The sequence below is a fragment of the Piliocolobus tephrosceles genome, chromosome 7, assembly GCF_002776525.5.
Source record: "Piliocolobus tephrosceles isolate RC106 chromosome 7, ASM277652v3, whole genome shotgun sequence".
Classification (NCBI taxonomy): Eukaryota; Metazoa; Chordata; class Mammalia; order Primates; family Cercopithecidae; genus Piliocolobus; species Piliocolobus tephrosceles.
The window spans coordinates 82,754,872-82,776,434 of NC_045440.1; the positions used below are offsets into that span (position 1 = coordinate 82,754,872).

The 21,563-nt window shown below is 34.6% G+C and overlaps 1 protein-coding gene across 2 annotated transcripts in view; it reads right to left on the bottom strand.

Annotated features, from left to right (window-relative positions):
• The window catches only part of SNX16 (sorting nexin 16), a 42,797-nt gene that overhangs the window by 17,644 nt on the left and 3,590 nt on the right, over nt 1-21,563 (bottom strand). For both annotated transcript variants that reach the window (XM_023227815.1, XM_023227814.2), the window contains 2 exons: nt 12,288-12,374; nt 6,704-6,852 (listed from right to left, as the gene is read on the bottom strand). In XM_023227815.1, coding sequence (XP_023083583.1) covers nt 6,704-6,852; nt 12,288-12,374 — 236 coding nt within the window. The remainder of the gene's footprint in view (nt 1-6,703; nt 6,853-12,287; nt 12,375-21,563) is intronic.

Sequence of the window (21,563 nt, forward strand, 5' to 3'; positions counted from 1 at the left end):
CTGAAGAAATAGCACTTAAGACTGAAAGCAAACTGCTAAGAAACATACGGAAGGGTCCTGTTTAATACTTTCAGTATATGACAAATGTGAGACATTATTTTCTTACAGTTTTATATCCAAATTTCCTCATATTTTAACGCCGTTTTTATGTTTACAAATTACTCTATTGGACTGCTGCTGCTAGGAAAGAAAAAGTGGGTAAAGGAGTACACATATATCCCTTTTTATATCTCTGGTTTACAGTAGAAATTTAGCCAAGATCAACAGTGAATGTTGACAATGTATCGACAATGTATCCAGCTGGAGAAATGTTTTTGGAGTGGTTATTCTGTTTCTTTCACCTTCCCTAAAAATCTTTACAATCTATGGTTCACTAGAGTTCTACTTAAACGAAATCCAATGGATTCTCTAAGTTTTTATCCATATAGTTCCAAAGTTATAGTCTATGCTTTACTTTCTTTAATCAGTAGCAGAATACAATTTGAAACTGGCTTTACAACTTTAATTTACATAAAACTTTTCAGTGGTTCATTATATTTCCTCTGCTTCAGCAAGACTCAGTCAGAAAAGGAAGTAGTCAATACCCTCAAATTCTATTTTCTATCTAAGGAGAGGACACACAAGAATCTCTGGAAGATGGTAGTATTTGAGAAAACAATTCCTTTCTTCTTAGAAATTCTGATACATTTTTCCCCCTAGGAAAGGAAACCCTCACCCTTGCTTGAGAATCACTGACTACATAACTTTACTTAGATCCAGTGAATATTTATTGACTGTCTACGTGTGCCATTATTCCTTTTATTACCTGGAATACATTTTTACTGTGTTTGGGAAACTATTTTAAAATTGGGATCAGGTGTTGACTTAAATTTACTAAAGGTAGATAAGGAAACCACCTATTATCCCTCAGCATTGTTTTAATTATCAGAGCAAATCTGTACTATAAATTCACCTCTTTCTTTGAGTCTTTTGAAGTTTTTTTTTAAAGAGTTTTACTGTATTTTCAAATTATGCTCTTAAGAACAACATATTTGACTTTATTGCAAATTTTATAACTATCTGTAATTTAATTTCTATCAAACTAATATTTTTTAACAAAAACCATCCAACGAACCTTGGTAATGTGTGGATTCTCATGAGATAGCATTATATGAACTACTGTATAGATAATTGAATTCTTCTTTCATTTTATATAGATACTAAGATTAACTTCTCTGAATATCTTAAATTTTCTTTTTTTAAATTAAAAAAATATAAAAACAACTTAGAGACATTAATGATTACATTAAAGATAGTTCAGGTTGCAAATGTACAAAAGTTATCTTTAAGTATTCTTGTTCAAGTAGAGAATTATTGAATTTTAAGTAGAAGAAACCTAACTTGTCATCTAATCAAACATTCCATTTAATAATTCCCTCTTTGATACCACTGATAGTTATTTACTCTCTTCAAATAGTTAAGATAAAGAGAAATCTACTTTTTCAAAAGGCAGAACATTTTTATATTGGACAGCTTGAAATGACGGTAACTTTTTAAAATCTGAGCTGATAGTGCCTGCCTCTAACTTCTTGCCATTATTCCTATTTTATATGTTAGCCTTGCTATTCAAAATGAGGTTATTAGACCAATCAGTCTCGTCATCAGCTAGAAACCTGTTAGAAATGCAAAATCTTCAGTTCAAGCTTGCTGAATCAGGGTCAGCATTTGTAACAAATCCCAGGTGATTCACAGTCACACTACAGTTGGAGAAGCACTAGTCTTAAATATACATGATCAATCCTTCCTTCCAAAAACACTCTTTCAAATCTTTCAAACACGTAAAGATGGCTATCATATCTCCCAAGCAGTTTTTTAAAAGGATATTCTCATTTCTTTCAATTGTTCTGTCATATTAATGTTTGGATACTATTTTCTTTTCTTTAAAGGCATGAACCGCTATTAATCCAGATCGATTCTGACCTTTTTTTTTTTTTTTAATGTAGAAATAAAAATACTGAATTTTGGTACTGAACCCCTTACAGATAAATGAGAATGTGAAGACAAATACATATGTTTAACTTTGAATTTTGAAAAATTAAAAAGAAAAAAATGGCAAATAAGATATATGTGAAGTACTTCTAAAAATGGAAAATCGGAAAATATTTGCTGTGCTGATTAATGATGTAATAATTTAAAAGTAGTTCAAGACGGTGTAAAACAAATAGCTATATTTTAACTAAGACTGTGCAATGTAAGGCTATATTCAGCTTGATAAACTGACTTGTGTGTTGTTACTGGTACAAGACCTGTACCTTCTTGCTTCTGAATTTTGATTACGATATTTCCTATCATTTGCAAAGTCCTTCTTCATCTTTCCTTGCTGGTCCAATTATCACTAATTCTTTAAAGTGCAGTTCAACTATCACCCTCTGAAAAGCCTTTTCTACTTTTCCTAGTCAAAAGTTCTCTTTTACACCTTTAAGAGGTCTAATTCTCTATCCATTATGATTTCTGGGGGTATGTCTTCTTTCTATTCAGTTTCTTTTAATAGGATGAGTATCTAACTCAATTTTATATTGTCAAAACATCTTTTAAATAGTAAGCTCTAAATAAATATTTATTGAACAGATAAAATCTCTAAATCTGTTTATTATATAAATATTAATATTTTTACCTGCATCCTTACTTTGAACTTTCTAAATAAATGTGGAAACAACATTATTTTAAAATATTCAAATCAATAGTCCTTAATATTCATTCAGTTCGTATTTTCTTCCATTTCTGCTTTGTTAAGAGTTGGAGAATATGTAACATTAAGAGTTGCCCATTGTGTAATGGTAAGTGCTTAGCCAAGAGCAAGGTTAAAAATTAACCTTGTTGTAAGGTGATAAGGATATAAAAAGTGAAAGAACAATTAATAAACAATTAATATTAATGTATAAACAATATCAAATAATTATTTGGCCAGCTAAAGATACTGAGTTTTTTCTATGTTGCCATTCCAACTGTACCATAATGCTAACAGGCATCCCAGCAGGTAATGTGCAACTAATTGATGTTTTTATGTAGTGATTCTTACATGCAGTTTTATGTTTTCATAAAGAAATGTTGAGACTTTGTCTTTTTTCCTTTTCTCCCTTAGGAGGGATTTCCCCCCTTCCTTTTCAATTGTAAAAAATGAGAGAATCTTCTTTCACTCTTCTCCTACATTGTTGGATACAAATAGTAGTTGGAGCTTTTGTCTGATGAACTACCTTATGCTCCAACTACTATTTGAATTTAGATTGCAGAGATAGTTAAAATCTTGGCTGTGCAGTACAACAGTAATACTGATGACAGAATCATTTCAATAATTTAGTATGTGATACATTTAGAATTAGGTATGTATTTTATAGAAGGAACAGTACTGAGGGATGAAAAGATAAAATCTCAAAAAATGTAGGAAAGTACTGTGCTAGTTTTTTAATGGATCAACCATCAATTCATAAATATTTGGCAACCTCAGACTTTCTATACACTTTCTAATTATTTGTTTCTGACTCATATCCATCTTCCTACCCATAATCTTAAGCATTCCAGGCTCTCAAAATCCCACTCACAGTATTGGTTGATCATTGCAAACAGCACTGATCTCCCCACTTCTTTGAGTTCTTGTTACTTTTATAAACTGTATCATACCAAGTAGCAATTCCCAAATGTCATTATTTTGTTCAAACAGGAGCCTGTTTTCTCTAAGTGATTGTTAAAACCAGTGAGTATATCCCCTCTTTTATACCCTATGATACAGGGCAAATGCATAAGATTTGCTCTGTATCAGTAACCCTTCCTCCTCTTCCCCAACTCACATTTTAAGCAATATGTTATTAAGAAGTCTCTTACATTGTGAAATAAATGCTACCTATCACCTATAAAAAAGATAGTGGGTACCAAGGCACAAGTACCCTGTTCTTAATTGAATTGAAGTTATCTTCCTGCATTCCCTAACTATCTGATGATATATGACAAAGGCAGGTAGGCAAACAAATGCAAAGCATATTAGATTCTTTCATGCAAGATTTTTTAGAACCTTTAATCCTCTAGAATATCAAATGAAACCCTTCCCCAACTTATTTGGCCAAGAAACCTTTCTTTCTCTAAAATGCCTATTTTATGAATTGAGCAAGACCATTACCACTGTTTTCAGCTATGCAGCTTTAGAAATGACAGGATCTCAAATGGCGCTACTAATCTCTACTTTAGCAACTAAGATCTATTATCAGTATTTTAAAAACAGAGAATTCATTTATAGAATACATTTTATTTTAATTCACCACATCTTACATACAGAGACATAAAGGTTTACTGAACAAGGGGAAAGAGAAAAGGGGAGAGGATATGTCGATTTCTTGGTGGTAGTAAAAATCCTCTTTTACAGTATGCTACCAAATATATTTTCTTCCAAGACTTTCTCTATAATTTTGGTGTTTACTGGTTTTTATTCCTGCTTTGTGTGTCTGAATTAACACTAATCTTTTCTCTTTTTTCTTTTGAGATGTAAAAAAAATATAAATATATGTATAGAAAAGTGGGGAGCACTATGTTCTCACCACCTAGACCACATAATTGCTAACTCTGTCACACTGGCTTCAATTTTTTTTTTCTAATACACAGTATATCAGTGAATATCAATAGTTCTATCATTCATTCAAGAAGTACTTACTGAGAACCAACTATGTTAGCACTGTGCTAAACATTAGAGATTGGATGGTAAATAAAATAGCCACACGACCTGTTGTTATACATCTTATAATCTGGTGGCAGAAAGACAAATATTGACAGAAAAAATTATAAGCTGAAGTGCATTGAAAGTGAAGTATCAATTAGCCTTTCTCAACTGAGATTCCAAGAGAGAACTGACTCCTACTGATAATGATTTAAGTGATTATTGTCTCAATTCTATTGAGACTGGTACATAGCTAGTATCATCTTAGAATACAGGAAATAAGTTAATTCATTACCTATGGGTTATGAATGGTGTCTTAAAGCATCACAGCCAGTTGAGAACGGAAGGTAGAGACTCTGTGATAAAGAACTGACCTAGTGTTTGGTGGTGGTAGTGGGGGTGAGTGGTCAGTCAGAAGGCCAGTTACCTAAGGAAGTGAAGTTTGTGTTGAAAACTGAAGGATGGGTAAGGTACGAGGTCAGGGTTGGGTGGGGTAGAAGTGTGAAATGCTGCCTTTTCAGGAAATAGCATATTTGAAGGCTCTGAGAGACAAGGAGCAAGCTGATTTTGGAGAATTAAAAGAATTAAAAGAAGACCAATATGGTAAATATACAGAGAATGGGAGGTGGGTAGGAATAACAAAACCCAAGGTTGGAAAGAAGGCAGGCAGGCAAGGACCAGAAAGAATACTTTTAGTCAAACTGAAGCATAAAGATCACTGTGGCTTTACTGGGCTACAGTAATTAACAGTGGAGGAGGAAAACCAGTGAGAAAGCATCTACAGTAATTAAGGTGAGGGATACCTGCTTGGACTAGGGTAGTGATGGCAAGGACGGAGAAAAGTAGACAGACTTGAGTGGTACTTGCAAGGGAAATGTTAAGGGTAGTGAGGGATGTGTTAAAGATGACTCACAGGTTCTGGGTAGATGATGCTGCTTGTGCAAATTGGAGGAAAAAATGTCTGCAGACTAAACTTTCAAATGTGTTTTATGTTTGAGGTAATTTTCAGATATCTGAAGGAGATGTCGAGGGGGCAACTGCATATATCAATCTGAAGTAGAAAGAATGGGTTTGGCTTGCAGTTCCTTCATTAAGAGAAAAATAAGGGAGGATGGGCAGAGACCTTGAGAAGCCATCAGGCTTATGTGGCACACATTGACAAGCAACATGTATATATATACACATATCTGTATATACATATGTGTGTTTGTGTGTGTGTGTGTATGTATGTGTGTGTACATATATATATATCGCGTGTGTGTCATGCAGGAAAAAACTTGATACATGCAAAGGGTGAGAAAAAGAGATAGAAAAAGATAGAATGGTTTTCTTAATTTGTTTTCCATCCTCATGTAAAAAATTTCTCAAGACAGTTACAGGCCCAAGTTATCTATAAGCTATTGCTACATTGTAAATGCTCTCTAATTTTTTTTTCGAAATAGTTTTAATTTATCTGATAACATGAGTTCCAAAATTAGATACTCAGCTAATACTAAACCACCAAGCAATTTTCTTGTAAATATACTCTGAAGCAGAAAACCCATATAGCTCTGTTCTTTTCCTTTTTTAATGCTGTTTGGTATTTTCACTCTACCTTCTATGTAAATTAAGCCAACTTCACAATTTTAATATTTTTGCACTACTTTGGAGAAATATAAAGAATATTACCCTTACAATTACATATTATCGTATTAACCAAAATTTTACTAATATGTAAGTGGTTTTGTTTAAGTCATTGCTAAAATACAAAATACTAAAAGTTTACCTTTGGGTGGCTTTAGTACGTGGTACACTGGATTTTTCACTTTACTGTTTAAAATAAGCTTTGATAAAAATGAAATGTCAAATAAAGTCCTTATTGAAAGAAAGCAAGAAAATCCCTTGTAGTACTTTGTTAAAGAAGACAATTATACTCCAACTCTGTATTTTTGTGCTTAAATAACTATCATCATAGATTTATTCTTTAATTTACACCAGTTATTGGGGTGCTTTTATAATTTCTTATTTCAATTCGTTACATACCAGTTAGCAATGTCCTTGTGAGCTACTAAATTTTGAAGAAACGCTTGTAATCCTAATTGTCTATCTTCTAAAAAGTCGGCATTGTAATTGTCTTTAAACCAGCGTTTTGGAGGAAGTGCTAGTCGAAAACCGGGAAACATCTCTTTTAACTGCAAAAGAAATAAAGAGCAAATACAACGTTTAACTGAAGCACTATCAATTCTACAAAATCTATCCTGTTGACTACATGAATTATTCGTGAAATAAGTTTAAAAGAATTAAATTCAGTTAAGCTTTTTATGCCTTATTTCTTGTTTTCTACCAGTTGTGTACACAGAAGAGTTCCAGTCTTTCCACATCCTTGCCAGAACTTGGCATTCTCCATCTTATGAATGTTAACCATTTTATTGGGGGTGTAGAACCATTTCATTCTGGTTGTAATTTGCATTTCTTTGCTGACAAATGTTGTTGAATATCTTCTCATCTGTTTATTTGCATTTGAATATCTTCAATGGTGAATTATGTATTAAATTTTGTAGTACCTTACCTTTTAAAAAATTAGGCTGCCTTTTTATTAAGTTAGAAGAGTTCTTCATATATTTCAGATACAAGTCCTCTGTCAGATATATGTATTACAAATATTTTCTCCCAACTTGCCCTGACTTTTCAATTTAAGTCTTAACAGAGCAGATATTTTTTTAATTTTAATGTTATTTAATTCATCCATTGTTTCTTTTATGGTTTATGCTTTTTTTTTATCATAAAAATTTTTTTGCTTACTCCAAGGTTGTAAAGATTTTCTTCCCTAAAAGTTTAGTTTTAACTTTTATATTTTGGTTATGACCTATTTTATACATTTGGCTTAAATTTTACTTTCTTAGGGAAGACTTCCCCAACCCTGTAAACTAGGTTAAGTCTTCCCTTCTACATTCTGCTCAAGTTACCACAACTGTGTAACAAATTACCTGAAATCTCAGTGATATAAGATAACCACTTATTAATATTAAGCTCACAGATTTTTTAGGCCAATAATTCATATAAGGTACAGTGAGAACAATATATCTCTATTATACAAAGAATTCAGGCCTCAGCTGAAAGACTTGAAGGCTGGGTGCTGGAATTGTCTGAAGTTCACTCACTTACATCTATAGTGGATGATGCTGGATGCTGGCTGAGAACTTTGCCAAGGTTGTCAGCCATAAGCCTAACACTGGCCTCTCCAGGTGTCTTGGACTTTTCTTGCAGCATGGAGGCTGGCTTCAAAAGGGAGCATTCCAAGAAAGCAAGCCAGAATGAAACTGTGTACTTCTTGTAATCCAGGCTTAAAAGTCACACAGCATTATTTCCACTGACCTCTACTGGGTTGAGTAGTCGCAAGCCCATCCAGGTTCAAGGGGAGGGGAAATGTATTCTACCTCTTGATGGGCTGTGGCAAGATTCAGGAAGAGCATATGGGACTGAAGATACTGCTGTGGCCACTTTTAGAAAAGACAATTTGATACACATTGTCAAATCATAAATTTATTTCTTTAATGACATCATTCACAATGTAAACAGCATATTTAATTTAGGCTCTCTTACTAGACCAGTGATTCTAAACTTTGGCTGCACATCAGACTCACCCAAGGAGTTTTAAAAGATATTAATGATTGTTTCCCATCTCTGATAGATTAGGATTTAATTAGTTGAAATGAGGTCTGGGCATTGTAATTTTAAAAAGCTTTCCAGGGGAATCCAAAGTGTAATTAAGATTGAGAACCCTTTTACTACACTACAATTATTATGCATGCCTTTGTCATAGTTGCATCTTTTATGTCTAGCATAGTGACTGCGACATAACAAGCAGTCAACAATATATGTTCAATAAATGAATGACTGAAATGAATCCGTGTACATTTGCATTTCTATACTTAAATATAAAATGAATATCATAACTACACAGGAAAAATGCACTGGATAAAATAGTGGAAAAATGGAAAAATTATAACATTCTGTCTATATTTCTATATACATGTGAAGATAAAATAAATAGGGCAAAAACTAGAGTAACTTAGATAACTAAAAACTTTAATTTGATTTCAAGATGTAACTAGATATTTATGGCCTTGGAGCTTTGTTATTTAATGTATCTGGAAAGAAAATAAAATGACAAAAGTCACGAGGGAAATGAAAATAGTCTTTTTATTAATTTTAAGCTTTATAATTTAAATGGTTAGATTTTTTCCCCCCTTAAAAAATTGTCCGCAGAAAAGGAGTTGTCCCACAATCAGGTAATTCAAGAGGAAGATAAGGGATACAGAAAATAAGATCCAACAAAGGAGAGAAATGAAAAAAAATCACCACAAAGACAGTGAAAGGCAATTTCAGGATGCCACTTATGAAGCTTATATGGTGGGCAGATCAGTTTAAGAGAGAGCAGCATGACTCAAGAGACAGACATGTGGAAGAATATCACTGAACTTGTTTTTAATGTGAGGACTGAATGCCTGGTTGATTCTGCCATGGACTTTTTATATGAACCTGGAATGTCTTGACAATGAGTTGGTAAGGTCCTGCTCTCTCCTCCCTAAGCTCCTTGCCTGGAAGCAACTGAGAACAGTAATTTTACCTCACAGAAATGTTCAGCTTTGTCCTACTGCTGTAACCTGGAAGTAGAAATATTGAGCTTAAATTTTAAATAGAATTTAGAGAAAAACTCACTTCTTATGGCCATATTTCTACAATCAATACATCTCCCAGCCCACCCTAAAACACTGCCTGGTTGCCCCAACTCTGATAAGCCCTGTGCATTTCAGAATTTGCTCATGACTTTGTCCTCTCACTTCCTCAGCAGAGGCTTTTATCACTCCCAGAGAAGCTGAAGTCAGACCATAGCCCAGGAAATAAAAATAAAACAAAAAGAAAATATTAATGTTCTATATAAACGTTCTTTTTCTAAGCAGTGTTATTTTAGTTATGTTCAATAATGTTTGTATCACCAATTAGCTATTTTTACTTCACAACTATATAACTGTGAAATGTAAATTCCTTAAAGTTAGTCACATCTATATAGTTTCTACATAAGAGTAACTCCAAATTCCTAGCACAATGCTGAACTCAATCTACTCATTTCATAAATACTTCATGATTGATTTTATAAAATGAAAGATCCTAAGCTTTTATTTTTTACAATTATATCAATAATAACTACAATTTAAACTGTGTGCCTCTTGGTGTTTGACATACTTTTAAAAAATATTGCAAGTAAAAGCAAGTGACGGGTAGAGCTCTTTCTGATACCTATAACACCAACATAAACACTTGTTAATTTTAAATGCCCATCTGGGAGGATCAAGGAGATATTTACTAAATTTAAATTAAACTCCTATCATCTTTTTTCAAAAAGATTTATCTAAATTTCAGCTTGCCTAAGAAAGTATTTCAGCAATAAAGATGAAAACTAAAGAGATAATAGGAAGGAAATGCTAAATAACAGTGGAGTCTGAAAATAAAAATAATGTCATATAGGGTTAAATAGGTCTACAATGAAACTGTTTGAAATCAGTCTGCATGATAAAAATTGTAATAATTTCATTAAAAGCTAAGTATTCCACTTAACTATCAGGTAACTTCATGAATTGCTTTTATCTTTATGTTTATTTAGTCATTTCAAAAAATTAACAGAAGTACAGAATTAAAAATTTTAAATTCATCAGTATAATATATGAAGCTCAGGAACAGTAAATAAAATACATATATAATTGTAGGTATGCATTAGAAATAACACTTTATTTTGGCATATTACAAGAAAGCATCTTAACCAAAACTTAAAATGGATAAAATACTTTAGCATTCTATATTTTACCTTTTCATTTAAACTGAGGTTTTTAGAGTGGCAGAAAAATTTGGCAGCTAAATAACTACAAAGTTACATAGGTTTTCCATCACCAAACACTATAAAAATATACTAACTTTAAAGTTTCAAGGAGTCCAAAGAAGGAGGAAAGGAAAAGTGGCAAATGGGAGAGAACAGGACCAGTAAAACTTTCTTATTAAACACCTGTCAAAATTGGAGAGTAATTTCTGCATGTTCTAAGATCATCTTACTTGGCCTCTCAAAAGCAAAATAAATGGCTTGCTTCTTTTAGATAAATGATTTTTCACTTGGCTTCCAAAATATCACACTCTCTGCCTATTGCCCCATCTAAATTTTCTCTAGCTCTGGGGACAAGGCAGCTCTTCTTTTGCTATTATATTCTAATAATAATTTACTTAATTCTTCACTTTGAGATATTTAGGTTGCTTCCAACTTTTAACTACTAAAAACAAAGTAAAACATAGATAAACGAAACAATATACAAAACAATGAGGTAAGTGTCCTTAAAGCTAAATATTTCCCATGTTTATGACTACTTATATAGGATAAATCCTAGAAATGTGATTATAATGTTAAATTATGCAAAACTTTTGGGTGTCCTCTAGGAAGATTCATACTTCTAACGCTGGGTATTATCATTTAAATATCGGTCAGCTTGACAGGTGAAATACAGTGTCTTAATTTCCTTTTCTTGGAGTATCTGTGATATTAAGTGTTTTCTAGGTTTATTGGTCATTTATATTTCTTCTGTGAATTATCCTGCTCATACTGTTCATTGCATGTTTTACTCTGGGGTTCACTTTCCTAATTTAGTTTTAAGGGTTCTTAATACACTGAGGTTTCTTATTCCGTTTCATATGCACAGTAGACAGAATTCTAGATGTTCCATGACTTTTGCCTCTGGTATTACTTGTGTGATTTTATTATGTTACATAGAAAAAGGGATTTTGCAGCTGTAATTAAGGTTACTAATCAATTGACTTTAAGATAGGAAGATTACCTGGGTGAGCTTTATCTTACCACATGACTCCTTTAGACTGTTTTCTCTAGTTGGTGGCAGAGAAGGAAGCTGGAGAGCTTCCAAGCACAGGAAGAACTTGGCTCACTGTTGCTGGCTTTGAAGATGGAGGGGCTATGTGCAAGGACTGGAGGGCACTCTCTATGATAAACTATGAATGATTTTTGGCTGACAATCAGCCAGGAAACAGAAACTTTGGCCCTACAACTTCAAGAAACTAAATTCTGCCAACAACCTGAATAAGCTTGGAAGGTAATTCTTCCCCAGAGCCTCCATATAAGTGCCCAGCACAGCTAACAGCTTGATTTTGACCGTGCTTGATGCTAAGCAATAAACACAGCTGAACCCACCCAAAAAACTAAATAATAAACAGGTATTATTTTAAGCAACAAAGTTTACGGTAATTTATTATGCAGTAATAAGAAACTAATATAATGTGTTAAATATGTTTTTGTTCATTATCTTATAGACATATATAATTTTATAATAATTCAAAAGGTCTTATACACATCTTTTTCAAACTCACAAGATATTTATATTTCTGTTGGCAATTTTAAAGTTTCAATTTTTTACAAAAATTTTTAAATTTTTTATTTAAAATTTAATTTTCTTATGAACTAGAAAGGATTTGATTGATTCAATTAGTAAAGAAGAAAAAATATAACAGAAGTATAGGAAATAGAAAAGAATTCAAAACTGAAATGTTAGCTTGGATTTATTATAGTACTTACTTTGCCATTAAGCCTAGAGAAGTCAGTGTATCTTCTGAAAACTACCCAGCTTTCTTCTGGGGTTTTCTTTACTAGTATTTTGTACACCTATGCACAGGAAGAAAAAGAGACAAAGAGAAATATAGAAGTAAAGATATTTAAAAATTCAAGCCAAATATTTTAAAAACTTTTACTTGATAACCCAGTCTATAACAATTATTATGTAAAAAATATCAAAAATCATTTAAATCATCAAAAGTACAAATAATCAATACAAGCACCAAAAGCCAGATTTTTTCCTTAGGTATATAAATATAACAGATTTGAGACAAAATGCTTTTTCTGTGCACAATAACAATAAACTCATCAGCTTCCAAAACATGATTTATGTCAACATATTCTAAAATTGATAAAGGAATTACACCTGAAGAAGCTATGAAAAATAGCCACTTTTGTTCTACACAATGTTTAAACTTAATAACTTCAAGCAAAGTTTTCAAATAAGTGTATTGTTTTTATTGTCAAGAATAAAATATGGAAGTCCTAGCCACAGCAATCAGGCAAAAGATACAAATAAAAGGCATCCAAATAGGAAAAAAAGAGGTCAAACTATTTGATTCTATGCCTAGAAAATCCTAAAGACTCTGCCAAAAGTCTCCCGGAACTGATAAAGGACTTCAGTAAAGTTTCAGGCTATAAAATCAATGTTTTAAAATGAACAGCATTTCCATATACCAATAACATTCAAGCTGAGAGCAAATCAAGAATGCAGTCCCATTTACAGTAGCCACACATACACACACAAACACCTAGGAATACATCTAATCATGAAGGGGAAAGATCTCTACAAGGAGAACTACAAAACATTGCTGAAAGAAATCACAGACAACACAAACAAACAGAAGAACATCCCATGCTCATGAATTGGAAGAATCCATATTGTTAAAATAGCCACACTGCCCAGAGCAGTCTACAGATTCAACAGTATTCCTATCAAACTACCAACATCATTCTCCACAGAATTAGAAAAAAAACTACTCTAAAATCCACACGGCACCAAAAAAGAGCTGAAACAGCCAAAGCAATCCTAAGTGAAAAGAACAAAGCCAGTGGCATTACATTACCTGATTTCAAATTGTACTATAAGGCTACAATAACCAAAACAGCATGGTACTGGTACAAATACAGACATATAAACCAATGGAAGAGAATAGAGAACCCAGGAATAAAACTGCACACCTACAGCCATCTGATCTCTGATAAAGTTGACAAAAGTAAGGAACAGGGAAAGGATCCCCTGTTCAATAAATAGGACTTGGATAACTGGCTAGCTCTATGCAGAAAAATGAAAGCAGAGCTCTATCTTTCACTATATATAAAAACTAACTCAGTATGGATTAAAGATTTAAAGGTAAGGTCACAAACTGTAAGAATCCCAGAAGAAAACCTAGGAAACACCATTCTGGACATTGGCCTTGGGAAAGAATTTATGACTAAGTTCTCAAAAGCAATTGCAACAAAAACAAAAATTGATCTAATTAAAATAAAGAGTTTCTACACAGCAAAAAAACTATCAATGGAGTAAAGAGATAACCTACAGAATGGGAGAAAATATTTGTAAACTATGTATCTGAGAAAGGTCTAATATCCAGAATCCACAAGGAACATAAACAATTCAAGGCTGGGCACAGTGGCTCACGCCTGTAATCTCAGCTCTTTGGGAGGCCGAGGCAGGTGGGTCACTTGAGGTCAGGGGTTTGAGACCAGACTGGCCAACATGGTATGGTGAAACTCCGCCTCTACTAAAAATACAAAAATTAGCCAGATATGGTGGGTGCCTGTAATCCCAGCTACTTGGGAGGCTGAGACGGGAGAATTGCTTGAACCTAGGAGGCAGAGGTTGCAGTGAGCCAAGATCACACTACTGCACTCAAGTGAGTGACAGAGTGAGATTCCGTCAAAAAAAAAAAAAAAAAAAAAACAATAAAAATAAAAATAACTTAAACAATTCAACAAATAACCTCATTAAAAGTAGGCAAAAGACATGAACAGACACTTCTTAAAAGACATACAAACAGCCAAGAAACATTAAAAAATGTTCAACAATACTACTCATCAGAAAAATGTAAATCAAAACCACAGTGAGATACCATTTCACAGAAGTCAGAATGGCTATCAGTCATTATCACAACAGATATTGATGTTATGGAGAAAAGAGGACACTTATACACTGCTGGTGGAATTGTAACTTAATTCAGCCACTGTGGAAAGCAGTTTGGAGATTTCTCAAAGAACTTAAAACAGAACTCCCATTTGACAAAGCAGTCCCATTCCTGGGTATACACCAAAAAGAAAATAAATTGTTCTACCAAAAAGATACACGTACTTGCATATTCACTGCAGGAACTACTCACAATAGCAAAGACATGGAATCATTCTAGTTGTCCATCAAAGATGGATTTGATAAAGAAAATATGGTACATACACACCATGGAAAACTAATGGATTTGAAAAAGAAAATATGGTACATATACACCATGGAATACTATGCAGCCATAAAAAAGATGAAATCATGTCCTTTGCAGGAACATGTATGGAGGTATAGGCCATTATCCTAAGCGAATTAATGCAGGAACAGAAAACCAAATACATAATGTTCTCACTTATAAGTGGGAGGTAAATATTGGGTACTCATGGACATAAAGATAGCAACAATAGACACTGGGGACTCTTAGTCGGGAGGATGAGAGGGGAATGAGTTGAAAAACTGTTGGGTACTATGCTCACTACTTGGGTGATGGGTTCACTAGTATTTCAAACCTCAGCATCACGCAATATACCTATGTAATAAACCTGCGCATGTAACCCTTGAATCTAGAATAAAAGTTGAAATTATTGTAAAAAAGGGCAAAATATAAGCTTGAAATGCCAAAAAACCCCAATTGAATAAAATTTACATTTTTGTAATTATGTACAATTATGTAGGCTACTGAATAGAAAAACTTGAAGCAAGTCAATATATTTTTAAAAGCGCTTAAGAAAAGAGTGGATTCTATTTTTTATAAGCATAATTTTAGAATGTATTACGAGAAAGTGTTATTTATGATAGAATCTCAGAGAAACATCTAGTAGTTTTTGATAAGGCATTTTGCACTAAACTAGATATAGGCACATACGAGATATTCAATAACTATCTGCTGGATAAGAAAATCTCTTTAAAAAAGTAACTTCTTTCTTGGACATTTGCTGTCCAGTAATTTCTAAGTGTAGCTCTAGGGCTGCACTTTTGGTCACAGATGGCAATTGAGCATTCAATGTGTCACTAGTCAAAACTAACATGTGCTGAGAGTGCAATATATACATTGAATTTCAAAGATTTAATGTGAAAAAAGATGTAAATGGCATTTATTAAAATGGTCTAATACTAACTACATGTTAAAATAATATTTTGGACATATTTGGTTGAATAAGATATATTAATAAAATAATTTCACCTATTTCTTTTGTTTTTAATGTGGCTCCTAAGAAATTTAAAATTACAGATGTGATTCACAATTATGGCTCACATTATACTTCTATTGGACAGTGCTGCCCTAAAGATAACTCATTAGTTAGGGACTACAGATTATCCTTATCCTTTGATTTTTCTCCCATACAAACTTCTCTTTCAGCTATTCAGGGGAGAATAAGGAGGAGTTAAGGATTAATCATTTAGCTTTGAAATAAAAAAAATAAGCAATTTATCTTTGTAACATATAAGGGTGGGAAACAAGATTATTTGGATACTCTTTAAAGTCAGCAGAAGGTTCTGATCTAAAAAAGTTGCAATGGGGATACAAAAGAAATTCTTTTTAGTAGTCACTCATTAAAAGAAGAGAGAAGTCTTTTAAAACTTTTGAGTATGAATGACTAATACAGCACAAAAATGCATTTCATATAATAATTAGGTTTATCTACAAATAATACATGCTGACTTTATTTACTTTTCTTAGAAAATGAACTCCCCCTTCTAAATAAGTTACTCTCCACTGTGGCCACTGAATACCCCTGTTTCTCTAGGCAAGATAAAGTACAGACTTTTGTGTTTTATCTCTTCCAGAAAGTGCTCTTTCTGCTTGTTTGAGTAGTGCTTTCAATGAAAACTTTATGAACAGTACTGATCATTCCCTTCTCTATATTCCAATAACTGTTGTTTCTACTCTTTACTTGAAGCTTCATATGTATTCTTTTACTGTTTTTATTTTAATGTAGTTGTTTTTGAATTACAAAATATATACAAAAAAGTACGCAATTCATAAGCATACAACTTGAGAAGTTTTCACAAAATGAACACACCTATGTAACCAGTACCATGAGTGTATTAATCCATTTCATGCTGCTGATAAAGACATACCTGAGATGGGGCAATTTACAAAAGAAAGAGGTTTACTGGACTTACAGTTCCATGTGGCTGGGGAGGCCTTATAATCATGGCAGAAAGTGAAGGCACATCTCACATGGCAGCAGACGAAAGAAGAGAGTTTGTGAAGGGAGATTGCCATTTCTAAAACCATCAGATCTCATGAGACTGTCACAAGAACAGCATGGGAAACACCTGCTCCCATTGTTCAGTTACCTCCCACTGGGTCCCTCCCACAACACGTGGGAACTCAAGATGTGGTTTGGGTGGGGACATAGCCAAACCATATTATTCTGCCCCTGGCCCCTCCCAAATCTCATGTCCTCACATTTCAAAACCAATCATGCCTTCCCGACAGTCCCCCAAATTCTTAACTCATTTCAGCATTAACTCAAAAGTCCACAGTCCAAAGTCTCATACGAGACAAGAAGTCCCTTCTGCCTATGAGTCCGTAAAATTAAAAGCAAGCTAGTTACTTCCTAGAAACAATGGGGGTACAGGCATTGGGTAAATACAGGCATTCTGAGTGGGAGAAACTGGCCAAAACAAAGGGGCTACAGGCCCAATGCAAGCCTGAAATTCAGTGGGTCAGTCAATCTGAAAGCTCCAAAATATCCTCCTTTGACTCCACGTCTCATTCATGTCCAGGTCATGCTGATGCAAGAGGTGGGCTCCCATGGCCTTGGGCAGTTCCACCCCTGTGGCTTTGCAGGGTATAGCCCTCCAACTGACTGCTTTTATAAACTGTGGCTTTTCTAGGTGCACGGTGCAAGCTGTTGGTGGATCTACCATTCTAGGATCTGGAGGACGATGGCCCTCTTCTCACAGCTCCACTAGGCAGTGCCCCCAGTATGGACTCTGTATGGGTGCTCTGACCCCACATTTTCCTACCACACAGCCCTAGCAGAGGTTCTTCATGAGGGTCCCACCCCTACAGCAAACTTCTGTCTGGGCATCCAGGTATTTCCATGTATCATCTGAAATCTAGGCAGAGGTTCTCAAACCTCAATTCTTGACATCTGTGCACTTGCAGGCTCAACACTATGTAGCAGCTGCCAAGGCTTGGGGATTGCACCCTCTGAAGCCATGGCCTGAGCTCTATCTTGGCCCCTTTCAGCCACGGCTGGAGCAGCGGGGACGCAGGGCACCAAGCCTTCTAGGCTGCACACAGCACAGGGACCCTGGGCCCAGTCCACAAAACCACTTTTTCCTCCTAGGCCTTTGGGCTTGTGATGGGAGGGGCTGCCATGAAAACCTCTCATATACCCTGGAGACATTTTCCCGATTGTCTTGGGGATTAACATTGGGCTCCTTATTACTTATGCAAATTTCTATAGCCAGCTTGAATTTCTCCTCAGAAAATGGGATTTTACTTTCTATTGTACTGTCAGGCTGTACATTTTCTAAACTTTTATGCTCTGCTTCCCTTATAAAACTGAATGCCTTTAGTAGCACCCAAGTCACCTCTTGAATGCTTTGCTGCTTAGAAATTTCTTCCCTGAATCATCCTTCTCAAGTTCAAAGTTCCACAAAACTCTAGGGCAGGGGTAAAATGCTGCCAGTTTCTTTGCTAAAACATAACAAGAGTTACCTTTGCTCCATTTCCCAACAAGTTCCTCATCTGTAACTGAGACTACCTCAGCCTGGACTTTATTGTTCATATCACTATCAGCATTTTGGGAAAAGCCATTCAACAAGTCTCTAGGAAGCTCCAAACTTTCCCACATTTTCCGGTCTTCTTCTGAGCCCTCCAAACTCTTCCAAGTTCCAAAGTCGCTTCCATATTTTCAGGTATCTTTTTAGCAGCGCCCCACTCTACTGGTACCAACTTACTGTATTAGTCCGTTTTCACACTGCTGATAAAGACACACATGAGACTGGGCAATTTACAAAAGAAAGAGGTTTATTGGACTTATAGTTCCACATGGCTGGGAGGCCTCATAATCATGATGGAAGGTGAAAGAAAAGTCTCACATGGTGGCAGACAAGAGAAGACAGCTTGTGCAGGGAGACTCCCATTTTTAAAACCATCAGATCTCATGAGACTTATTCACTATCACAAGAACAGTATGGGAAAGACCTGCCCCAATGATTGTCCCTTGCCCCTCATCCAAGACAAGGTAAGTCCTTTCTGCCCATCAGCTTGTAAAATCAAAAGCAAGTTAGCTATACTTCCTAATTACCTCCCACCAGGTCCCTCCCACAACACATGAGAATTAAAGATGAGATTTAGGTGGGGACACAATCAAAGCATATCAGTGAGCAAGAAACAAAACATTACCAAAGAGGTCTACAGCATGCTTCCTTCCCAATCCTACTCACTACCCATCCTAGTCAATTTTTGTCTTTAAACATCCTTTTTAAAGACTAGACACTTTATATATTATCAGATCAACAGTGAGTCTATATATTATCAGATCAACAGTGAGTCCTAATACTTTTTTAGTTATGAGATCAATTCAAAAGACTACATCTAGAAAAAATTATTTTACAAACCTAACATTATCAAGCTTGTATCTCCAGCTCATACCACTCCCTTAAACTCAGCTTATGTGTATACACACACACAATACATATATATGTGTACACATTAACACATGTAACATCTCCATTTCAATGTCAAACAGACATATCAAATTTAGCATATCTAAAAGCAAATCTTGATCATCCCCTCAAAACCTGTCATTTAATTAAATGGCAGCCATATTCTTCCCATTGCTTAGGCCAAAACTTTTGAAGTCATCTTTGACTTCTCTTTCTTCCACACTCCACTTCCAAATCATTAGGAAATATTGCTGGTTCTACATTTAAAATAGATCCAGAAACTGATCACTTCTCAGGACCTCCTCCACCACCCCAGTTCACAATACCATCATGTCTCCCTTGGATTGCTACAAGAACCTACTAACTGCTTCCTGCTTTGACTGTTCTCCATCTCAACCAAACCAGTCTCAATTCAGTAGCCAGAAGGAACTTTTTAAAACATTAAGTCAGATCACATGACTCTTGTTTTAAAAACCTTTTCAAAGATTCCCATCTCATGCAGAGTAAAATCCAAAGACTTTACAGTGCCTCAATCCCTATGTGATCTGTGTGCCACACTTCCCTGCCTGTCATCTCATTCCCTACACCTCCCACAGCTTACTCTGCTGTCAGCCACAAGGATCTTTGTAGTTGTCCCATCTGTGCTGAAAACACATTCTCATGGCTCATTCCCTGTTAGTACTAACATCTTTTTTGTGAGGCCACGACTGACAGTGCTATTTAAATCCCAACCCCGGATCTGAGGAAACTCCCTTTCTTTCTTCTCTATTTTATTTCTCTCAATAGTGCTTATCACCATGTGACATATCAGGCGTCTTGTTATTTACTTACTTATCATGCTTTCATTCAAATCACTGTACCACTACTACCCAGAACAGTGCCTGAGGCATAATAGGTAATTAAAAAAAAAATTGAGTTAATAAATAAATGAATATGACTAATTTCATGTCTGTCTGTCATTTACTTCCTCCTCGCCAGTCTCTTGAAAATGTTTTATATAACACCATCTTGTATTTGGTCACATACCTGCATCTTCACACATATCATCTGTCTTAGTCTGTTAGGTCTGTTATAACAAAATACCACAAATTCGGTAGCCTGTAAACAACAGAAATTTATTTCTCAAAGTTCTAGAGTCTGAGAAGTCCAAGATCAAGACAGTAACAGATTTGGTATCTGGAGAGGGCCTGTTTTCTGGTTTATAGATGGTGCCTTATAGCTATGCCCTCACATGTGGAAAGGACACGAAAGCTCTCTGGGGCGTCTTTTTAAGGGTCCTAATCCTATTTATGGGGGCTCTGTTCCCATGACCTACCGGCTTCCAAAAGCTCCATCTCTTAATACTATCACCTTGAAGGTTAGGTTTCAACATATGAATTTTGAAGGAACACACATTCAGACCATAGTATCAACTCACTAAATGCCTATTCCTTAATTCAGGAAATTGGCCATCAGTTTATTATAATTTCTAAAAATTTTCTAAAAAAAAGAGAGAGAGTTCCCTGCAGATTTCCTATATCACAATCTTATGATAATTTTAAAGACTGCCTCTTCATAAATTATGTCAACAATTTTTCCTTGGAGGTCATCCTATCCTGTCATAAATTTGCAGCAGGAAACATTGAAGTAAACATTAAACTTTATTAAAAGAACAAACTCTTACCAAAAAAGTAAACCTTTTGAGTTAATAAGTGAGTTAAGCAAGGTTGCTGGATACATAAACATAAAAGGTCAAAATATATAACATAGCAGTAAATAGAAAACAAAAATAGATGTCTCTCACAAGAACATCAAACAACATCCATAACCTGAAACAAATCTAACTGAAAGATGTAAGAATCCTGCACCAGAAACAACAAAACATTACTAGAAAAAATTAAAGCCTTATATCAATGGATGAGGTTCATAGATTTAAAGACTCAGTATTGTAAAGATGTCAGTTCTCCCCAGATTAATCTATAGATCTAACAAAATCTCAATGCAAAGGGCCAAGAATAGCCAAGGCCATCCTGAAGAAAAAAGCTAGAGTACTTACACTGCTAGATATCAAGACCTATTACAAGATTTTACTAATTAAGACAGTGTGAAATTAGTAAAGGATGGAAAAACAGAACACAGAAGCAGACCCATGCATTTATGGTCACATGATTTATGACACAGACAACACCGAAAATGAAGAGGAGAAAGAGGTCTTTTAAATAAGTCTGATTAATTGATCCCATCTGGGAAAAAAAAAAAAAAAAATACTTGACCCTCATCTCACACCATGGACAAAAATCAATTCCAGTGGTTTACAAATCTAAATGTGAAAGGCTCAACAGTAAAGATTTTAGAAGAAAACAAAGGACAATATC